The sequence below is a fragment of the Morone saxatilis genome, unplaced genomic scaffold (assembly GCF_004916995.1).
Source record: "Morone saxatilis isolate NCDOM2014 unplaced genomic scaffold, NCSU_SB_2.0 Contig23, whole genome shotgun sequence".
NCBI classification, from domain to species: domain Eukaryota; kingdom Metazoa; phylum Chordata; class Actinopteri; family Moronidae; genus Morone; species Morone saxatilis.
Window position 1 is genome coordinate 20,057,423 of NW_023339796.1, and position 18,434 is coordinate 20,075,856.

The following is an 18,434-nucleotide window of genomic DNA, read 5'->3' on the forward strand; positions in this document are numbered from 1 at the left end:
TGCTATATAAAACTATCTTTCATTCCATTTTATTTGGCCAAAAGTACCTATTTCTGTGGCTTAACTTGCTGCAACTGCTTTAGATAAAAAAAAAAAAAAACCTATAGACATTTGCATTTGGAGATAATCAGTGATTTAGCCAAACATTACTGTACTAATATTGTTTTACCAGGAAGCTGCAGCAGGGCATGACAAGATTGCCCAAAATGTCTGAACTCTAGTTCAGATACACGGCAAAGAGGAGTCTCCTATCCGTTTGATCGCCCATTAGAAACAAGAAGAAAGGAGCTTTGGCCGTGGTTGCAAGCAGGACTTTAACATCTCAGTACAGTATGGTTGAGTGCAGGACTCTTACACTGTGTAATGAAAACACAGCTCAACGTGGCATGGTACAGGAACACCTAAAGCGTGCTAGTGAAAAAGAAGGTATTAGTGTCTCTACAGCTAGTGTAATGGACAGAGATACAGGAGGAGCGGTGGTGATTTGTTTGTCTACTGTAGGAAAGAAGGTAATGTTTAACATCTACAGGAAAGAAGGACTGGCGATCCACTCTGGCAGGAAATACTCAAGATCTACCTGTTATGCTCATACAGGAGCTGCATGCCAATGAATAAGATGCAACCATGTCATATGGGAGAAACCGCAGATATAAGCCTTCTACTTCAAAAAATTTGGATCATCTCTGCAGGGGCAAAATGTAAGGATGGACATGTGAATACTTTGATGTCCGTATGTTTTTTTATGTTCTAGTCTTTCAGACAGTTACTCCCATATGATGTGAATGCAGCGCCGCCGTGTGAAGGAAGTTAAATCTACACAAACTACTATTTCAACTATTGGTTGACATCTGCACTAATGTACAGAGGTGATTGGACAGCAGCTACAGGAAGTAAAGAGGTGACTGGTCAGCGACTACAGGAAGAGAAGAGGTTGATAGGCTGTCCGACTGGAGGTAGGAGGCGGGGTTTGGGCCCAGGATTGTACTACCTGGATCAGGCATTGTTCCACATGTCTACTCATCTCCTCCTCGCTCCCAGCCAATGGGGCACTGCACAGCGGACATACCTGGCCCCCCTCCTCAGGCTTCCTCCTCTTCATCTTGCCTATACGGGCTGGAAACGGAGGGAAAAGAGAAAGACAGAGACAGACTAGTTTTAATGTCAGTTTTTCCATCATGTTTCCTTTAGACAATAATATCACTGGTTTCAAGGAACAGGAGAGTATCTAAAAAAGACCAGAGGACTATTGATGTCAGATCTTCCTTGATTGGATCATATTCATGTAATACAGCTCAACTCTTAGAAGCATATGGGAGAAGGCAGAGCTGGCTAAACTTGGCCCTTTCTGAAAAGTGTACAGAAAGAAATGACAAGAGCCGGACGTGACAACCCTTCCCGCACTCCACGCCATTCCTCTCCCTCTGTTTCTCCTCTCTTTCCTTCCCTGCCCTCCTGTCACAGCTCCCCCCCCCCCNNCACACACACACACACATTTAATTAGAAATTTAACAGAGCAGAACAGCCGTCATTGCGCCCCGAGTCTCTGTCGTTTTTTCTTAACTGCAAATGGCGCGCGGGGACATTAATTTTTAGCTGGCTGGGAAAGCAGAGGAGGCCAAGAGGGACTGTGGCAAGGGATGGAGGGAAAAGGAGGAGGAGGAGGACATAAGGCAATACGCCGTAACTGCAGGGGAAGAAGATGGAGCGAGTGAGGCTGGGAGGGTTAAAGAGAGGAACAGCCTCCTCCTCCTCACCAATTCTCCCCTGACGCTAATCGAGAGGAGCGTTGTTAAATAGAGGAGGGAAAGGGCTGCTAATTAGGTCCGGCAGGGATCTCTGCCCCCCCCCAGCTGTTATACCCCACATGAGAATGATTCCTGGTTCCACATGAGGGCAGAAAGAAAGTAATGGAGGGCGAAGTTTAAACTAAGTCTTCAATGGCTCTTGTCATGGGCTCTGACTGAAAAAGGCTCAGTTAGTGTGTTGCCTCAAGACTTCACACACTAAATATGTTGCAATACAGACAACAACCAATGTGGCAAGAGTCAACTGTTACAGATACAAATGTATTGATTATATTAGCATTTATTGGTTGTACACTGCTTCAGTCTCCCTTGATAAGAAAGGATGAGTATTTTCAATAAAAGTTGACAGTGGTGGCTGAAATAAGTCGACAATTCTGCCTATCAAGGCTCTAGAGCAGCAAAAATACAGCAACTGAAACGCTGGAAAACCCTGACTATGAGTGGACTGTGGTGTAACCAAAGGACTGCTCAAGCCAGTATTTGCTACTTAGAAAAGTTAGCCAGAAGTTCAGAAGTTTTCTCAGAGTTTAACCCCAGTTTATGTCTAATGTGAAATATTAGATTAAATTCAAGTGATCAAGGTAAGAATAGTTTTCAAAAGTGCCTCTTTTTTCTAATCCAAACAAAGACAGCCAGAAATGGCAAATGTTCATGCTCCATTTGTACAACGTGAACCAACATTTAATGTTTTAATGTAGTTGGTATGGTGGTGTAATGGTATATTTTCCAGGTGTTTCACAAAAGAGTCAAAAGAGAGGTCATTTCCAGCTGCATGGATTAGGAAACACAGATGCAACTTGGAAAACTGGTTTAAAATCTATGTTTGTGCAACAGCTGGGATATTTTGTATTTATATTAGTTTTACAATAGTCCCTGAGGATAGTGAAGATACCCTAAGAACAGTAAGAGCTGTCTGGGTTTTTTTTACACATCGCCATATGATAAGATGCTTTCGGCATATAAAAAACCAAACACAGTCCACATACTGAAAGCTACCAATGATTCTGTATTATCAGCACAATTGACTCTGCTCTTCTTCAGACTGATGGTTCAAAAACTTTCTGTCACATGACATCATCACTGAGGAATGATAGACCATCCTGATATATGCTCCATTAAATATAGAAAAACACACCTTTCAGAAATGACTTAACATTGATCATTAAGCACACTGTGGAAATGTGCTAGATAAATAAAGTTGACAGAGTCAAACTGTGTGACAAAACTATTTTGTCTCCTGTACCTTGACACTGTGATATCATAATGTTTCTCAGTCATTTGTGGTTATAATCATTTTTATAAGTTCATATTTAACTTCCTGCCACATATATAAAACATAAGCTTTTTATAAATCAATATATTTTAACTTTTTATTTCCTAATTCATTCTACCATATCTATAAAATGTTCAGACATTAAAGTAACTATCATCTTTTTTCCAAACATTCTAAGATCAAAAACAAGCCTGAGTACAATAATAAAAACTCTTAATGAGGACGTTTACATTGTATAACTTCGTTGGAGTCATATAATGTATATTAATAAGCAGTATTAAGCATCACTCAGGAGATGAAACGGAATGTGTACATACCATTCAATCTTGTTTGCCTGTTTGCTCGAACTCGTAAAAATGTCTGCAAGCAGAGGAGAAAGGAGAGGGGGAAAACATACATTAGACAATAAAGAAACACTATAATATGTTTACAAGTACAAACAGAACTTTTCAGAATGGGATTGCTTTGGATGCTGAGACTAGGGCACTGTAAACAAACCTACTTCTCTATTGTTTTCCACCTCCTCCATAACTGTCAGGGCTCACTCACAGCTCATTGTACAGCCGCCAAAACTCACTGCTGCAAACTGGCGACTGTGTGTCCACATACTGAACATCGCTGCGAACTAAAGCTTCTATCTATTATTTAATACGGATGGAAAAGGATTGAAAGTGCCGCCCGTATCGACAAATACTACTCATGTCCGACGCCATGTTGGCTTGTTTTGATCATGTGACGCGTTGGAGACGGAAGTAGGGAAACGTCACGTGTTGTTCCGGATGTCGACCGCTAGGGGGAAGCAACGGGTTTCATTAAACGGTCTCCTTTTAATCAATGGGTTTGGTGTTTTACATACAGACATAGTGGATGCACAACTATCTCACTCTACCTTACTGCTACTGTTTATACAGGCTGACACAAAAGAGAAGAATTAGAGGATTTTACTCAACAAAGTTGTGTCAAAGATATTAAGAAGCTTGACAATTTGGTGTTTGTGAACATCTCTTTTTACTCTTAAAGTGTAGTTTCTTGGTAGCTATTTGGCCTTTTCTGTGTGTGCAGCAAACCTAAATTCATATTATGCAACTGTCAGTGGTGGAAGAAGTACTTTTTACTACTCTACTCTTACCAAAGTAAAAGATACAACAATGTAAAATGACTCCATTACAAGTCGAGGCCTTTCATTTAAGTAAAATTACAGAGGTGAGTATCAAAAGAAAAAGTACTTATTATACAGAAAAAGGGCCCTTACATTACATTGACTGCTGATACTAATGGTAATACTAAAAATGTTTAGTCCAGTGGATCCAAAACTTGGGGTTCAAGAAAAATTATCAAATTATCGAATGTCACAAAGGGCCCATCTAGACAGTGTTTTTTGAGAACCACTGGTTTAATCTTAAATAATATATTGTATTTTGTACGTTTTTGATGTAAAATCTATCTGCAAAGTAGATTGTAGTAAAACTGACTTCCATCTGAACTGTAGTATAAAGTGTGTAAAAGTAGGCTACCTCAAATTGTACTTAAGTATAGTATGTGCAAAATCAGTTACCTTCCACCACTGGCAACTGTGACGTACAGTTAAATGATCATTTGTCTCAGTGAATGTGGAACATTTGGGGTCTTGGGTAGTTCAGGATGCCTGGGGTAAATTCCCTGTATCATTAAGAATAATGGTCTTATCATTAAAAGTATAGCATTGAGATATAAATTAAGTGAGGTCAGATTTCTTTGTCCTCTCCTCTTCTGTCTCTTGCAGAATGTGCACCTCGGGTCTACTGGGTCTATTCAAACCCAGATGCCTGTATGTCTTTAGCTATATGCTGACTAAAGCATCCCCTGTCGCAGTTATGGATGCCCTCTCTTTGACACGGCAACAGTGAGTAGGCGGCGGTTCAGTCCTCTCACCGTCGGACCATCGTCCATCAGCCAGAGCCGACAAGCAGTCTGGCCTTCTCCTTCTGTTCTGGCCCTCTATCTGTCTCCTCACTCCTTCCCTATCTCCCTTCCCTTCCCCTCCCCTCCCCGGCCCCACTTGAGTTATAGGCCCACTCGCCTCGCATCGCCACTACTACCGTATCATTATGATACACTCACTGAATGGCTGCGGATAGGTCAGGATTTTAGAGGAAGGGAAGAGGTAGAGAGGGAAAGAGCACTGAGACGGACTGACAGGCAGAGAGAAGGTGGCAAAGTCTGCCATTATGCTCCATTTTCATGGTGGTAAAAAGAGTCACCATTGACTTAATCATTTGTATAATATAAGGTGATTTCAGCAGTTTCACTTAATGAGAAAATCTACTTTATCGCTATAAGGTCTTTATGAGCTGTGTCATCCTGAACGTATGGATGTAACGTCTGCATGGACTTAATAGTTCTTATTTTATGGTGTGAGGGGGGAAACCCACTTAACCCAGAGATACATCATGGCCAGAAGAATTACCCGAACAAACTTTGATGAATTTAAGAGATAAAAGCAGTCAGGGTGGCTTTAAAAATATCAGAGATTTAAGGAGATTGGCCTGTTGGTCAACTTAACTGCTGAGAGGGTATAAAACCCACAATCTACCGTAATTCCCAGTTTAACTGTTACACATCTGTCATGATTAGGGAAAATCCCAATTTGATACAATACATTATAGAAGTCCTATGATTTGCTACATAGTTAATATGAACAAAAAATGTAAAAATATAACATCAGAGGAGGGTCTCATTGAAGTTTGGTCAACAACAGCAGCAACAACAGAAGGGGTGCTTTATAATTAACACAAATTAACCAGATTTGTGAATTTGTGATGACAGTTGTGTGACAGAAACAGAAAATATAACCTCAGCTTAAAACATTGAACATGCATGTCTTAAAACATCAATGTTTTCCACATTTGACACTAAAATGCACCCTTACTGTTGAAGTACATACTACATCTTTAGAGTTAAAATACGCAATCTACCTGGGAAACAACTCAACAACTAAAACAGTGTTTGTACTGTGAAGATCCCACTAGAGCCTGCGCTGTTATCATCCAGCACAGTATATAAAAAATGGGTTAATTTATAACACAATATATTTTTTCAATATATGAAATGTCAGTGCAAATCTGGCTATAGTATTTGTAGTAGTGTTTAGATTTACCATTGTACCATGGCCACTAAGAATTCTTGACTGATTGGCTGGGAGGTGATAATACCTGACAAGGTGTACATTATCCGATTTAAATGGATGATTGTAGTGCTTTTGGTCATTATTGAGCATACACCTCCTTGGTTATTACTGCTTATTTGTAATGTTATTTGACAGTATGCTTAACATACAGGATTCATTTCACTATAACTGAGAAGAAGTTAGAAGTATAGAGAAAGTGAGGTGGATACTACTCTGGAGAAGTGACCTAAGGGACAAACAGGACAATGGTGTCAATCTAGACTGACTGTTATTCAACCCGTGTGTGTGAGTGTGTGTATATGTGCGTGAATGTGACCTGGTATCTGTCGGAGTGGTGGATGTCTTCAGAGGACAGGGGCGAGACCACGGGAGACTCTCCCTCACGCTTGATGTGCACCGACAACAGCATTGACTAGAGAGAGAGAGAGAGAGAGAGAGAAGGAAATAAAATGTCTTCTATATGCAGATGATCTTGTTATATTATCACCTCTGGAGCAATGATTACAGCAGTACCTGTCCTTGCTTGACAGCTGCTGCATGGGAATAATCAATAAACATAGACGAGGCAAGAGTAATGCTGTTTCAAAAAATAAATAAATACATATTAGGAAAACAGATGCAACTTCACTGTTGGAGATATACCACCCCTGGACGCAGCCACACACAGCTTAGCTTGGCTTGACAATAAGGTAATTTGAATGCTTTAACATGTCCATAAGGTCCATACAAACTCAACATTTTTCTGTAGATGTGCTGGCTACTGAAATTTGGAAACTGTAGTTTGAAGTGGCAATCAAAGTCCAAATGATAGAAGAGTTTGAAATAGCAATTAAAATGGAGGCGCTAAAATGAGCCGAAGTTGGAGATCAAGCACTGAATGCAGCTAAAGTAATAGTTGAAATTTAGGAGCTGAAGGGAGTTGAAATGCTGTTCAAATGAATACATATCCAAAAAGAAAATAATTTCTAAAATGTAAAGTTTATTTCTGTATAAAAGATCACTTACACAGGAAAGAAAAATGGAGATGGGAAATCTTTACCCTTGGAGGAATCCAAGAGTGTTATTGCCACAGATGCTGAGAGCGACACGTCATTGATGATGACTGTAACCTGCCTGACTTTGTCTATAAAGTCCCTTCCACTGATTAGAGTTAATGTTTATGGGACGTTAAGAGGAGTTAGGGAAGAACGAGTGATGGAAAGGAGAGGAAGAAGGGAGAAGAGGAGGAGGAAGGGTAAACATCTGAAAAGGAGGAGCGTAACTGTCTGACATTACGGGACACTGCCTGTCCATAAATCTGTCTCACAACACTTACACATGCACACTCTCTCTTTCTCTCTCATAGACACACACATATAGAAGACAATATCCTCTTCTAACCCACTCTGTGACAAAGACAATCCAGGGAATTCCTCAAGTGAACAAGACGCAAGCAGATAATGATGTGAAAGAAAGAAGAAGGGAGGAAAAGAGGAGCAATATCACTTTTTTACAAGGCTTAGTCCTGACAGAGCTCTGGCTATGTGTGTGTGTGTGTGTGTGTGCTTGTATTTTCATGTGTGCCTGCTTTTCTTTTTTTTTTTTTTACAAGGCAGCTATGAAATATTTGTATTTACAGTCGTCTCCTATTAATCAAGTGGAAAGGGGCAGAGCAGAGGCTTAAGTGCTCGACAGCAGTAATCTAATAATAATATGTGAGAAATGACCAACCTCCAGTGCTGCCACAGTAAATTGGACATTATGCATGATGCTTTTATGCCTCTGTGTGAGTGTGTGAGTGTGTGCGTGCAGTTTTTTTTTTCCCCCTTTTTTACTCAGGTTTAAAAAGGTCAGGAATCATTTACCTGGGGGCGTTCTGGGAATATGCTTAAGTTTTATCATTAGAATATGACATTTAGCGGTATTCTACGAAGAAATTGTAAATGAAGATCTTCCATTGAAATTTTGGTCTTTTAAACCAACCAATTAAATCAACACAGGAAGAGATCAGCCTCGAAAAGGTTGCATTTAACGCTACATTTGGGTGAGCAAATGGATGTACACCTCGTGGTACAGACATTTTAACTCTAAATTTGACTGTAAAGACAAAATAAAGTGTTTAAATCTGTATTTTGTATGTGTAAATCAATAATAAACACATAAAATGAGGCAAAGAGAAATGTTGTGTCTAAATCTTTTCACATGCATGTGGCGTAGTATCTAACATGGGTGTGTGTGTGTGTGTCAAAGAGTGTGTGGCCCTGCAGATATCACATGTTTTCAGTCTAATCCAATCACCTTAGCTTGGCAAGGACTACACAAAGTGGACTGAACACCACATAAGGAGGTGCGTTGGGGTTAATCTCCGGTCTAATGTGGGTGGGTGGTGCATACCGGGGAGGAGACGATGACAACAGGCCCATGTGCTTCAGACTGGCCCTCTCCAATCTCCATGGCCTGCTGCTGAATACTAAACAACAGCGGTGAGATGCGCAGTCACGGCCGGAGAGGAAGGCCGGCGCTCACTCCTGCGCTGTCTGCCTTTCTCAAGTACGAGCCCACCCACAGTGTTGCGCTAAGCCTGGGTCAGCACCCAAAGGTGTGTGGGAATGAAATGGCCTCCCGTGTATTATTCTAGAGCTCTCAGGGTGCATTCATGTGCACCTTGGATGAACTTTTTCTTCAGGAGGGCATCTGACTTTCACATGTTCTTTAGTTAGAAATGAACAGACATGGAAATGATGAAGCCTGATTGCTTTAGGGATACTTTCAGGAAAATGACAACTGAATTTTGAAGTTTTCAAAATCAAGCAGGTTGGAAGTGACATGTAAAGTAATTTTTGAAACAAGACTCCATCTTTATGTTTATTTGCTCTGCCTTTTTCCTGTATTTGTTAAAATCCATCACATTACCAAGTTATCAAGTGCACTCATAGCCCCTTATTGTAGTTTCTCTGAAATGAGAGTTGGGCTTTCTGGTTTAGGATATAGAAAGGTCTAATTTTATATATTTATATAATTTTATTCTGGCAGCTGGTGATGTGTTCAGGAATGCCTACTTGATGGAATCATAAATCTGTCTTCCTACAATCTGACATTATCTGTCTTCTCTTTTTTATTTTCTTTCTTTTCTGTCTGTCTGCATCTCTGTCTCTCTAATTGGAACAATCGCAGTACAGTGCCTCTTGGCTCTGCTGCCTGCTGGACCACGGGAGACTGGTACTGTGTGTGTGTGTGTGTGTGTGTTTGTGTGTGAGATATAAGACAGAGGCCTACAGTACAGCTGATTTACCCTTAGTGCAGCAGAGAGGAACAGAGGCTTCAGAGTAACAGCTCTGAGTTGGACAGTAAAGAACTCGCTACGTATCACTGAAAATGTGTCATGTTTTTAAATCTAACTAGGTTTACTATGCATGCATCTCATTTTGTATTCAATCACTTAAAATCCTTTTCTCTTTTTGAACTATGTCGATGTGAATAAACAAAGAGCATTAAAACACTTACATGAGAAAATAAATAATGAGAGATGTATATATTCTAAACATAGATAACTTATTTAATTACAGGTTACAGAAATTGAGGTTCATCTTACCTTGGGGGTTCCAGGAGTGGCTGCTCCATCCTTGGGTGAGGGGTTCTTACTGCAGGAGAGAAAGAAGACAAAACAGAATTTAGTGAGTTTTTAATATTATATGTTGAATCTGGTCTGCTTGTTTTTTTTATGCATCTAGACATATTTCTGAGAGTTTGTTCAGTTATTATGTATTTTTGAAGGGCGTATGCAGTAACACCAGGAACTGCACAAATGGGTTACTAGTATACACCAATATACTTAATTTCCTCCATCTGTCTTCTATTCTCTTTTACCTTGCATCCATCTCTGGTTACTCTTCTTCATGGTAATTGAAAAATATGACTGAAAATAGAAGAACTACTCAGGATATTAGCTGGATATTCTTTACTGAGGCAGTCATTCTCCAGATTTGTCACCACACATACACACACCTTGTTTGCTGCAGTAACAAAAGCAGGAAGTAACTGATTTCGCTGTGATTTGATTTGTCAGTGGAGTCAGCCTGCGGTCACTTTGACTCTGAAATACATGGAGGACAATCGGCTGACTTGTAAACATTATAGGGATGATGGGACAGAGAGGGGGGCAAAGAGAATGAAATAAGATGTAAGACAGTAAGAAAGAAGGACATGTTCCAAGAGTTGTGTGTAAATGGATACATGAGTGATGATGAATGATGGAAATATATTAACTAGCCTCTATTCTGCCAATAAAACAATAAATTCATGTGTTACTTCATTCCTGATCCTTTTTCTGACACTTTTACTGTCTGATTCTTTCATTCATTTACCCCCCACCTCATTCTCAATTGATTTGTTGTTCCTTCATTTCTTTTTTTGTGCTTTCTCCTCTTCCTCTTTTCCCTCTTTTCTCTCCATCTCGCTCTGTCTTTCTCACCATCCTTCTTTCTTCCTGCCTTTCTTTCTCTCTCTGACTTTCTCTTGAACACACAGATACATTTCTCCGAGCTTCTCGAAGCGTTGCGACAAGCTTGACGTTGACAAAGCGAGACAGGGTTGTCATGTTTGCTTTGAGACCCTGTTAGCACTTCAGACCCCCTCGGACACACACACACAAACACACAAACACACACACAACACACACACACTGACAGACAGACGGAAGCAAACCATGGAAGGGAATGTGCCTCAAACTGAATTGAGCGCGACCTCTAATCTGACAGCATGCCTTGGTAGACAAGGGATTTCCTTTTTCAATGGATGGATGGGTGGATAATAAGAATAAGAAGCCTTATTTATATGTCACTTATCTGAGAGAAGAATTTACAAAGTGGTGAACAAGAAGGCATAAGAGCAAGACACGTAAAATATAAGACAGACATATAATGCATAGCTGCACAGTGTTAGGATGGAATGTATGATAAGATAGAGAGATGGAAGTACTGTGAATGTATTTTTTCCTTATACACATTCTGTAATGTGGAGTGTAGTTCATGTCATGTTTGATATTAATTCCGGCCAGATCTTCTCCTGCTTCTAATGTAAGTGATGGGCACAAAATCCATAGTCCTCATTCTATGCAAAAGATATTCCAAAATATTAGCTAATATAAAGCAGTCTGAATTAGACCGATCATGTGAAATGATTACAGCAAGCAAAAAGTGTTTCAGTGACTGTTGTGAACCTATCTTTAATGTCTTAGCTTTAGTTAAAGCCTATGTTACAAATTGGAGATGTAGAGTCAGATGTCTACCAGACAAGGAGAGGCTGATGAAAAGATGCTGGTTGCATCATGGTAAATGTAATGTTTTTAAAAGGATTTATGGGCCTCTGTTGAATCAATGTTTTTTTCTTTTGATCAGTCTCTCATTGACCATTCAGCTTTATGGAAGTGCAATATTAAATTGTTGGAGTACCTCTTTAAAGGCCCAACAGTTTGGAGCTTGTTTAGCTTCTGTAATGTTACATATTTCTGCCAACTAAAAACCAAACACGAAGCTTCTACTGTGATATTGGTCGGCTAGCAGCTAGCCCACCCCAATCTAACAGTCAGGAGTGGTTTTATATGACGGGTGGGTTAATTAGTCGCCATCATCATTTTAGTGTTTTACAGGAAAAGAGCAGGATGTTGATGTGTAAATACTCCGACATGATTGTTTGGCATATACCAAGAGATAAATAAACAGTTTTTTTTATATTATTTATCTGTGTCTGTAACCAAAACCTTTGACCATAAATCATAAAAAATATCAAATGACTGGATATTAGGTTAGTGAGCTCTTGGAGCTAATATTGCTTATTAGTTTTCATTATTCTTTTATTTTCATTATTCATTATTTCCTCATTTGATGTGACTGATTCCTTTATGATCTGAGAGGAGTAGATAGTGCTAGTGAAAGTGTGCATGTGTATCAGTGTACAATATACACAGAACTGTATATATTAAATGTCTTAGTGCATGGTGTACAGGTAAAACGTGTCATTACTGCGTCTGTGCTGTGTGTGTGTGTGTGCTTGCATCTGTATATTGTCTTGCTACTGTGTGCGTGAAAGCTGAGCAGTGGGCCTCACCTCCACCAACAAAGAGAATAAACATGGGTGACACAGTCAAGCTGCTGTGTAATGCAGGGGAATCTGCCAACACCGCCCCTCACCACCACCACCTCTCTTTTCTATCTCTGTCTCTGTCATCTCTCTCTCCTTCTCCCTCTATCTCTCTTTTATTCATTACCTGGAACCTCTGCAGAGGCATCAACAATAACAGCCACCTCTACCTGCTTGTTGACAGTGTCAAACAGCGACAAGAGAAGGAGGGAGAGGGGGAGAGAGGACAGCAGTTGCATGCCTGCCACGATGGGAGAAAATTGCCACAGTGACAGAGGGGGTGATGGAGAGATGAAAGGGAGTGAAAAAAAGGGGGAAACACAGAGAAGAGGTAGAAGCAGATGAAATGTGAGGTGAGAGAGAGAGAGAGAGAGAGATGTGGCGGGGAACATAAAGAGAGAGATCGAGCGAGGGAAAGATGAAAGAAGACAGAAAATGAGAGAAAGAAAGAAGAGGGAGTGATGGGAGAGTTGGTGTGTCGCCGCCTCTTCTCGCAGCTTCACACGTCTGTTTGCCCGGTTCTATGAATTTTTGATGGCGAGGGTTATGGGGCTGGAAATTCCAGCTGCCTGCCATGTCAGAGCAAGGAGAAGAGTGTGGAAATGAGCGGCACGGCAAAGCGAAACAAACACACAGACAGACAGGAGGAAAAGGAAGGACGGGAGCGATGAAAGAAGAGACACAAAGCAATTTAAATTGTGTTGTGGTAATGAGGCATGTGTGTGAACCGGGGGAGGCAGGTGAGGGCATTGTGGGTACTTTCAAAGTCTTGTTTCAAGCACACACTGTCCCACCACGTCATACATCTCTGAACTTGCTGAACCTGAAGGAGGGGCAAGAACCTGAGAGATCAGAAACAGGAAGTAGTCGTAGCTACAAGGCATCAGGTGGTGTACCTTTTTTCTTTTTTGTGAGATAGAGAGATGGAAGTACAATGCTGTATTAACCCTCTTAGATATTGATAGGGGAATGGGGTAAATCTCACACATGCCACACGTGACCACACAGCCTCTGATTGGTTGACAGACTCAAGCCAAGGCATCATGGGAGAAAAAATTATGAATAATCACAGAAGACATTCAGCGTTGTTTGGTAAACTGTAATTACTGTAGTAGCAATGTAAGAAAGTAATGAATTTACAGGAAGTATAGGTAATTATAATAATTAAAGAATTGTAATATAATTACAGGTTGGTAAATCATTTTTCAAAATAAAAGTAAAAGCTTACATTTATTATAAAATATTCCTACTATGTGCTTATCTCCTCCTGTGTGAGTTTAAAGAGACACTCCAGTGATTTAGTACTACACTTCCATAAAATTGGGAGACTTTTGAAAAATCTATCTTATCTCAAAACTTCTAACCTCATATCCTCTTAGTTCCCTATCTTAAAAGCTATTAAGCTATTAAGAAAGTTAAACTATTTCTGGATGCAGAGCTCCAGAACTCCTGTAGAGTGAAAATACTTTGCAGTGAGGAATTATCATAACCTTTATTTGAGATGTTAATATGATTCTTATTGTGATTCCAGAAAATCCTTTGAATAAGATGAAGGATCTTTACATTTTCAATCACTGCTTTTTGTCTGATGTTGTAATCTGCAGACCCAGTTATACATTGTTGTTGTAGCATCCCTCCTTCCAAACATGTGAAATAACTGATCTCTCAGGCTCTCTATAACTGAGAGCCTGCCAGCCACCTATTATGCTAACAATGCTTTTTAAATTACTGCCACAAGAAAAATATATATAACTAATATTCAGGGGGAAGTAAAAAAAAGTTCTAAAACATCTGGCAAGTCAAATTGTATTTATATAGCCCATATTTAAAAATCACTACACCCTCTGGCCCTCAGATACTGTGCTTAGTCTGGGCCAGTCTCCTGTGTCAGCACTGGTTTGAACTGGGCTGATCAGTCATTTGGAAGCAGTTCCATTCAGTAAAAGTGCCCACCCTCCCCAAACCTTGTTAAATCTGCATCAATCTTACACAAGCAGAGACAGACTGAGTTTGACTGACAGAGCCTCTGCCCCCTCCCACCTTCGCTCCCTAGCAGAGAGAGAGAGAGAGAGAGAGATCTTTTTTAGTGGGAGTTGGATGAGGTGGAATAGAGGGATGGTGCTAACCTCCAAATACTGATTGCTTTTTGCCTTTTTGTGTCGTCTGCAAGAGAAGTGGGAGCTTACTCTTATGGAGGTGAATTGATTATGGAGGAGGAGGAGGAGGAGGAGGAGGAAGAGGAGTAGGGGTATGAAGAAGAGGGGGGTGATGGGGTATGTAGATTACTTTGGCCCCACAAGCCACCTGACGTGTACAGGGCATGATAGATTTCCATTTGCTCAACTGTGTGTGTGTACGTGTGTGTGCGTGTTGTGTGTGTGTGTGTGTGTGAGTGTGCGCGTGTTGTGTGTGATTTCCATGTTCTTACATGAGAAGCTGTGGCCCATGAACAAGCGGCAGAGCTCACAGTCACAAGAGAGGACAGGTTGGCACACACACAAACACACAGGCAGCGAGAACAGCAAAGACAGAAGACAAATAAAACAAATAGAAACACACAGAATAACTGAATATAGGATATAGAGGAGACCAGGCAGATATAGGACACACACACCTTCGTTTCCATACCCACAGCTCTTTCGTTCAGCAAGCGCTGGTTGTCATTAAAGGCAGATTTACTACAAATTGGACCAAATTCCCACTGTCACTTTCAATGATGGCTGCTACCATGCAGAGAGCCGGGGAGCGGGAGAGACAGAGTGTGTGTGTGTGTGTGTGTGTGTGTGTGAGATATAGAATGAGGTTGGTTTTGTGATGTAACACACACATACACATTCTGCTTTCATTTTATGTCCTGCTTCCATTGCCACGGACACACATACGAAGCCGCACTGAGACATTTTGTGTATTTGTGTGTGTGTAAAGAAACATATTTCCATCAATATACATTAAAAAAAGTTAGCCCTCGCATCCTTCTTTTCTCCCTCCTCTCCTGTCCCCCTTTTTGTTTCTCGTGGTGTGTGTATGTGTAGGATGGGTTAATGTCGAGCAGCTAAATCAGCCAGCCGTGAGGTTAGCCACCATCCCATCTCACCCGGGGATGATGCTATTTCCTTAAATAACCGTGTGTGTGTATGTGTGAGAGTGTGCAATGGGATTTGAGCTTAGGGAAGGGCAGACTTCTAACCTTTATTAATTATTGAAACGCACACACACACACATACACACACACACACACACACACACACACCTCACCATATCAGACAATGATGGATGACCCTCACTCAGCTGTATGTATTCTATTTTCTTCTATTCTCTATCTCTAGATCCACTTTCCCAGAGCTTTCATCTCCTGGCCTTCGTCACGGGATGGTGTGCACTCGGGTGTCTTGCATAATTGTTGAAATTTCAGGTAACAACTAAACCGCCTCCATGACTCTAGACAAGAAAAAGCTGATTTTTTTTTTTTTTTATACTATTCTTCGCCTCACTTAGTCCAAGTTTAGATGTCCGTCTCTGGCTCTGACTTCTCATCCCACCGGCTTCTTCATCTTATCACCAATCCTCTCCCAATTTCCATTCCCATTTGTTTTTGAGGTAAGGAATCATTCTGCCCACAGGCTACATCTCTCTCCATTACTTACTCAAACTTTTTCTTGTCTTGCTGTCTCTACATACGTCCTTTCTTCCTCACAAAGCCAGGAAGAAATTACACACCTATTCCCCCCAAGGACAATGGGTTTATACTGGGTCACTGCTTTGGTCTGATGTTAAGCTTGCAGCTTCTAGAACCACAGTAAAATCAGTGAATGAAGAAATGACAAGACTGGTTTAGATAACGTGGAAAACATGGATAAGTAGAAAAAGAGAGAAGGGAGGACTACAGAGGACATGAGTAAGGGTGGATAACGGTATAACAAAGAAAAAGTAGGGGATAGCAGGGAGAAAGAAGGATGGAAGGATGGGGAAACAAGAAGGAAGAAGAGGAGAGGAGAAATGAGGAGGACTGGTACAGTATATGGACGTGGACAGATGGGAGGAGGGGTACAGGAGGTGTAAACGGGGGTAAATGAAGTATGATTTCCACGTGGGGTGACGCTATCTGTCGCCCTGTTCCTCCGGGTTAATGGGGACTATCATAAAGCTGGGCCGCTTAGGTGGACACCGGGTCATACACAAACACAGCCTCACACAGGCCACACACTGTGTACACAAACACACACACGTACACACAGCCAGACGTGCGGTCAAGGTGAAATATGGATCCTAATGGTTGTGTCCCATCGTTAAAAGGGCTTGGAGTTGATTTATCCACCGTAAAACAGCTCGTGCAACTGCCACAGGGAGAGAAAGGGGGCGGCAGTGAACTCGAGGTCACAGGTTTGAATCCTAATCCCTGTAGGAAACACTTAGCGTTACGTAGACGGCATGCCTCTGCCTTTTATGCAGATTTATGGCACCAAAATCTCCGCACAGGAAGAATAGCAGTCAGTGAGCCTGACATAAAAGCTGAGTTAAAGCTCAGCCTTCACCCTGTGCCAACAAAATATTTATCTTTATGAGCCAGTAAAGCATTTGTCTAAAAAATGTTGTTTACCTTCCCTTTATTTATAATTAGTAACTAGATAATGTCACTGACTCAAGCTAATTAATGTTGACATACTGTATGTTTAATTAACTTATTAGACCTTTTTACATTCAGCCTTTGGGAATATTAAAGAAATACCTAAATGTACATTTTGAGAAAATGTTCTGCCTTACAGTTGAGAGTATTGGTATCAGTTTGATTTTTACATCCATGATAAAGACAAGGGGAAAGAGAGCTAGTTTCTATCAAAAGTTAAAAAAATATAATATATGTTGCCCCGACATATATATAAATATATAACCAATATATTCAAGAGTCAGCTGGGTTTTGTTTTGTATTTGTATTTGCGCTGATAACGGCCTGAATGGCTCAAAATGACTCGGATTTCAACAATTCTAAACCAGTAAGATCCCCGGACTGAAGAGCACCCAAGGGACAACGCTTTTCACACCCGAGCGGCAATCCATGCAGACTGTTTAAGGCCTACCTGAGACATATGGTAGCGAGCCTCTCTATCTCCGTCTCCATGTGTTCCTGGAGCTCTCCGGGCCTGAGCAGCACCTGGCAGATGGGGCAGATTGGAGCCTGGCTGTCATACAGGGACATCTTCTTTTTACCTGGAGACAAGATAGGAGGCAAGACAGAGGGAGGAACATCAGTATGTGTAAAAGACAAGCAAGAACCAGGCACTAAAACAATTCTTATATTGAGATACATTCTGCCAGTAGTGCCTCACAAATAGTCAGTAACCCATATAACAAATTTATAACAGTACCTGAGTCTAAATTGTTTCACTAAGGCTACGTTCACACTGCAAGCATTAGCGCTCAATTCTGATTTATTGCTCACATCTGATTTCTTTGCTTTGTTTGGCTGTTCACATTATTTTTTTTTTATGTGGCGCCTATCAGATTCCAGTGTGAACAGATCACAGTTGTGAAGTGAACCGCATGATGAATCTAGAGTGATGTAAAAGTCACATGAACTCTGATCCGCCCTGTATGTGATGTGGAGCACATATGAAAGTGGCCCAAACAGAATTGAAAAGATCAGATTCCATTTGATTTGCATGTCATTAAAAAAACAAACAAATATGAGCAAAACAAAATCAGATTTGGGCCACTNNGAAAATCAAATGTATCCACCTGTCTGTATTAGAAGTTGACTGCAGTTCAGCAAGGATACTGAAGTCAACTTCAGCATTGTGTATTCTTGCTAGCACCAAGGCTTGAGCCTTGGTTTTACTCTCCAAAATCACACACACATTAAGTGCATGTGCATTATAATTCTGCTTTACGCACACAGGCAAAAAGGGGAATAGAGTGCTGTACAGTCTCCATTGTGTCCTCTGAGGTCAAAGCAGATTTAAAGAAGTGTCAGCCATGGATGAGATAATGCTGTATAGAGTCTGCCAACACTACCTCACTTCATTGTCCTTGATCAGCAGGGCACAGGGTGGGGCCCACCTGTTTGTGTGTCTGCGTT

General features: G+C 40.9%; 1 protein-coding gene across 2 annotated transcripts in view; it reads right to left on the bottom strand.

The window, feature by feature from the left end:
- The window catches only part of rnf220a (ring finger protein 220a), a 37,225-nt gene extending 19,665 nt beyond the window's left edge, over positions 1 to 17,560 (bottom strand). Inside the window, exons 1-5 of one of the 2 annotated variants that reach the window (XM_035670687.1) lie at positions 17,437 to 17,560; positions 9,816 to 9,864; positions 6,561 to 6,656; positions 3,396 to 3,438; positions 989 to 1,113 (exon numbers count right to left, since the gene is read on the bottom strand). In XM_035670687.1, the coding sequence (XP_035526580.1) occupies positions 989 to 1,113; positions 3,396 to 3,438; positions 6,561 to 6,656; positions 9,816 to 9,864; positions 17,437 to 17,555 (432 nt within the window). In that variant the 5' untranslated portion in view covers positions 17,556 to 17,560. Of the gene's footprint in view, positions 1 to 988; positions 1,114 to 3,395; positions 3,439 to 3,580; positions 3,826 to 6,560; positions 6,657 to 9,815; positions 9,865 to 17,436 lie in introns of those variants that run through there. The other variant, XM_035670688.1, reaches the window with a different exon arrangement.
- Between the last annotated feature and the right edge of the window lie 874 nt (positions 17,561 to 18,434).